This window comes from Bubalus kerabau, chromosome 19, assembly GCF_029407905.1.
Source record: "Bubalus kerabau isolate K-KA32 ecotype Philippines breed swamp buffalo chromosome 19, PCC_UOA_SB_1v2, whole genome shotgun sequence".
NCBI classification, from domain to species: domain Eukaryota; kingdom Metazoa; phylum Chordata; class Mammalia; order Artiodactyla; family Bovidae; genus Bubalus; species Bubalus kerabau.
In genome coordinates, this window is record NC_073642.1 from 26161655 (window position 1) to 26165530 (window position 3876).

The 3876-nt window shown below is 47.5% G+C and overlaps 1 protein-coding gene across 1 annotated transcript; it reads left to right on the forward strand.

Annotated features, from left to right (window-relative positions):
- The first annotated feature begins 398 nt into the window (after positions 1 to 398).
- On the forward strand, positions 399 to 2006 carry ANKRD34C (ankyrin repeat domain 34C). The gene has a single exon (XM_055556879.1). The coding sequence runs from the start codon at positions 399 to 401 to the stop codon at positions 2004 to 2006; it is 1608 nt and encodes a 535-aa protein (XP_055412854.1).
- The last annotated feature ends 1870 nt before the right edge of the window (positions 2007 to 3876 follow it).

Consider the following 3876-nt stretch of genomic DNA (forward strand, 5'->3'; position numbering starts at 1 on the left):
TGCAGGGGATCTGGGTTCGATCCCTGGTTGGGGAACTAAAACCCCACATGCAGCAACTAAAGATCCCATGTGTTGCAACTAAGACCCAACATAGCCAATAAATAAACAAAACAAAACCAGGCAAGGTGGCATCACTTGGGATCAGGCTGGGACATGACTGTATACAGACTCTGTAACAGCCGTGCTGCTCAGATCGGCTATAGAATGTGTGCGTGCATGCTCAGTTGTATCTGACGTAGCCCGCCAGGCTCCTCTGTCTGTGGGATTTTCCACGCAAGGATACAGGAGTGGGCTTCACTTCTTTCTCCAAAGCTACAGAATATACGACACTTTTCTCTCTTCTTCCCTTGCTAGGTCTGACCATTGCTGTGGCTCAGAGACCCTAAGCTGTAGCCAGGATGATGGATGATGACACGGAACTGAGGACGGATGGAAACTCACTTTTAAAGGCTGTGTGGCTCGGGAGGCTCAGGCTGACAAGGCTCCTCCTGGAAGGGGGCGCATACATCAACGAAAGCAATGACAAGGGGGAGACGGCTCTCATGGTGGCGTGCATCACCAAGCATGTGGACCAGCAGAGCATCAGTAAGTCCAAGATGGTCAAGTACCTGCTGGACAACAGGGCAGACCCCAACATCCAGGATAAGTCTGGCAAGACCGCCCTCATCCATGCCTGCATCCGAAGAGCTGGGGGGGACGTGGTCTCCCTGCTGCTGGAGAATGGAGCAGACCCCAGCCTTGAGGACCGCACTGGGGCTTCAGCTCTGGTTTATGCCATAAATGCAGATGACAAGGATGCGTTGAGACATCTTCTGGATGCCTGCAAGGCCAAAGGCAAGGAGGTAATTATCATAACGACAGACAAGTCGTCTTCGGGCACCAAAACCACCAAACAGTATCTGAATGTACCCCCTTCACCCAAAGAGGAAGACAGACAGTCGCCTCCCCCCTGTGCTTCTCCATCTGAGGTTGAACTTAAGGCTCCAGGCCTGGGCTCTCCACCCAGCGAGAAGGAAGATGACTTCTTTAGCCTCCAATCAGAGCATCCAAGTAGTTGCAACACTGCCAAGGCTCTTAATGAACCCGGGTCACCTGCTCGGAAAGTTGGGAATCTCAAAAGGGCCCGCCTGCCTCAGCTGAAGAGGCTCCAGTCTGAGCCCTGGGGCCTGACTGCACCCTCCGTGTTGGCCGCCTCCTGCGTGCGTCAGGACGAGACCCACGGCGTGGGCATGGACAGCGAGGTCAAGAGCATCGGTGATGTATCCTTCCCCAGAAGGGGCCCCCTCTCCAGAACCAGCAGCATTGATGGCAAAGATGCCAGCCTCGTCCACACTGTCACGGAACAGGTTGTGAAGATCCCGGTCTCTTCGGCATCGGCCTCATGGAAGGCAGCCTACGAGAAGACTCAGGCTCCCCACCCACGTCTGGCCAGAAGAGGCACTCTCCCTATCGACCAAGAGAAGGTGGGCATCTGCCCAGTGGGTCCCTCTGCTCTCAAAGACACCATGACCCTCAAACGGCTGGAGAATGACCTCTATGATTTAGAATTACAGCCTGGGGCCGACCTGCCCAACCCTATCTCCCTAGAATCAGGCAAAGGACCACTGGATCGCAAGAAGCTCAACAGCTCCCACCTGTCTCTCTTCCAGGGCTCCAGGGAGTCCCTGGACGCTGTGTCCAGCACGTCACCCAACTCAGCCCGCCGCAGGCCACCCCATCTTCTAGAAAGACGAGGTTCTGGAACCTTGCTCCTGGATCGAATTTCTCAGACCAGGCCCGGCTTCCTCCCACCTTTAAATGTAAATCTGAACCCACCTATCCCGGATATTAGAGTGAGCAGCAAACCTTCCTCTCCACTTGCTGGTGGCTTAAAATCCATGGTTCCTGTCGCCCCAAGCTCACCAAAGAGAGTTGACTTGAGAAGTAAAAAGAAACTCCTCCGGAGGCATTCTATGCAAGTTGAGCAGATGAAGCAACTGTCTGACTTTGAGGAAACCATGACCTAGACTAAGCTTCTAGGGAGGTTTTTTTGGGTTTTGTTTTGTTTTAAATCTATGTAGTTTATGACTAGTACTGTAATCTAGACCAACATAGCCATTCAGGCTCTCTGTATCCTGATCATTCCTTAATGCTGGTGTGTGGCTGCTTCAAAAGAGATGGAAACAGACTGCCGCTTCCCTTCTGAAAGGACATCTGGGGTTTTATAGGGCTCCTTGGAAAGAGCTCAGGATAACTGGGTTTTACAGTTGAAATTGCCAAAAAAAATCTATATCTATATCTATATCTATATCTATATATCTATCTCCCAAAGAAGAAAACCTTTGGAATTTCAAATTCGCACAGCAGGTACCATGATCTGAGCTGCTGACACCTGTTATTTTATACAAGACAAACAAAAATTTAAATCACAAGGTGGTATTTGGAGTATGTCATGTGTCATAAATTTATAAAGTGCCTAAGAGAAAAACAAGAGGCTTTAACATGTGTTAGAATGGGCAGAGGCTCAACACCAACCTCCAGGCTAAGAAATTTGGGGATGTGTGTTACATCCGGGGAAACAGAAGCTGCATTCTCCCATTAGGGAGGTTCTGGTATCCACTTCCTACCTTGAACCATTTCAGGGGGCACTGGCTGGTATAGCAGAGTGGAGCTCTTCCAGAACTTCAGCAACAGATTTTATCCACTAATTTGGGTGTCCTTTGGGCTTCTTCAGTGTTTCGGAGGGTAAAGAATCTGCCTGCAATGCAGGAGACTTGGGTTTAATTCCTGGGTCAGGAAGATCCCCTGGAGAAGGAAATGGCAACCCACTTCAGTATTCCAGCCTGGAGAATCCCATGGACAGAGGAGCTTGGCGGGCTACAGTCTATGGGGTCGCAAAGAGTCAGATGCAACAGAGTGACAAACACTTTTGGGTTCCCAAATATCATATCTACATGTCCCCCAAATTCTGTAATGTAATAGTAGCTGGTACCTCAAAGATGAATCGTGTCCAGAAATGAAACTCACATTGGCCTCCTGATCTGACTCAGGTTCTGTGTTGAAATCTCATGGAAAAAAAAAAAGTCAGGGCTATTAGCTACTTTGGAGCTGAATACAACTCATAGAATACACCCATAAGAAGTATTTCCTTATTATTCTTTAAAAAAAAAAACTGGGTGAGACCTTGCCAAACTAGAATAATGTGTGATGCTGACAGACACTTATATTACAAGGTAGAGCTGATGGGTGGTTCTCAGGTCAGAGGCGGGGGACAGGGGAGACAGTTGGAGCCTGAAAATTTTAAGGGATGCACACTGTCATTTCCCCTTCACTTTTATAGGAAATTCAAGAACATCTGATTTCTTCTTTGCCTGAATTATCTATGTGATGGGAAATTTGTAGAAATAACCTGTACAACCTTTTAAAGCCACTCTGTTTGAACCCAAGAAGGGAAGCAGATATTTATCACTTTTGGTGTCATGTAGCCACCTTTGAGATGAAGCTATTTCTGGTTATTTCCCATGTATTTTTCCTTTCGTGCTTCTTAGATAGGTTTTCTCTATGGTTAAAAAAAAATTCAGTAGTCCCTTGGAGGTAGCATCACATTCTATAAAGAGGAAAGACTTTGAGATTTGGGTATGTGTCTCTCTTTCATCATTTACCAGCTGCAAGACTTAAAGGAAGTAGCTTTACTTCTCCAAGCCTCCACTCCCTCATCTGTAAAATGGGGTTAGTAATGCCTCACCTAGCAAGTTTGTGGTGAGAATTAAATGAGATAATATATGAAAGTGCGTGTAACTGTGCCTAGCACAGGGAGGAGTAATTGGATAAGATGAAGCTGATTTTGTTTTAATGTTGTTTAGTACTTTATTATGAAGTTAAACCTACACCACTGTA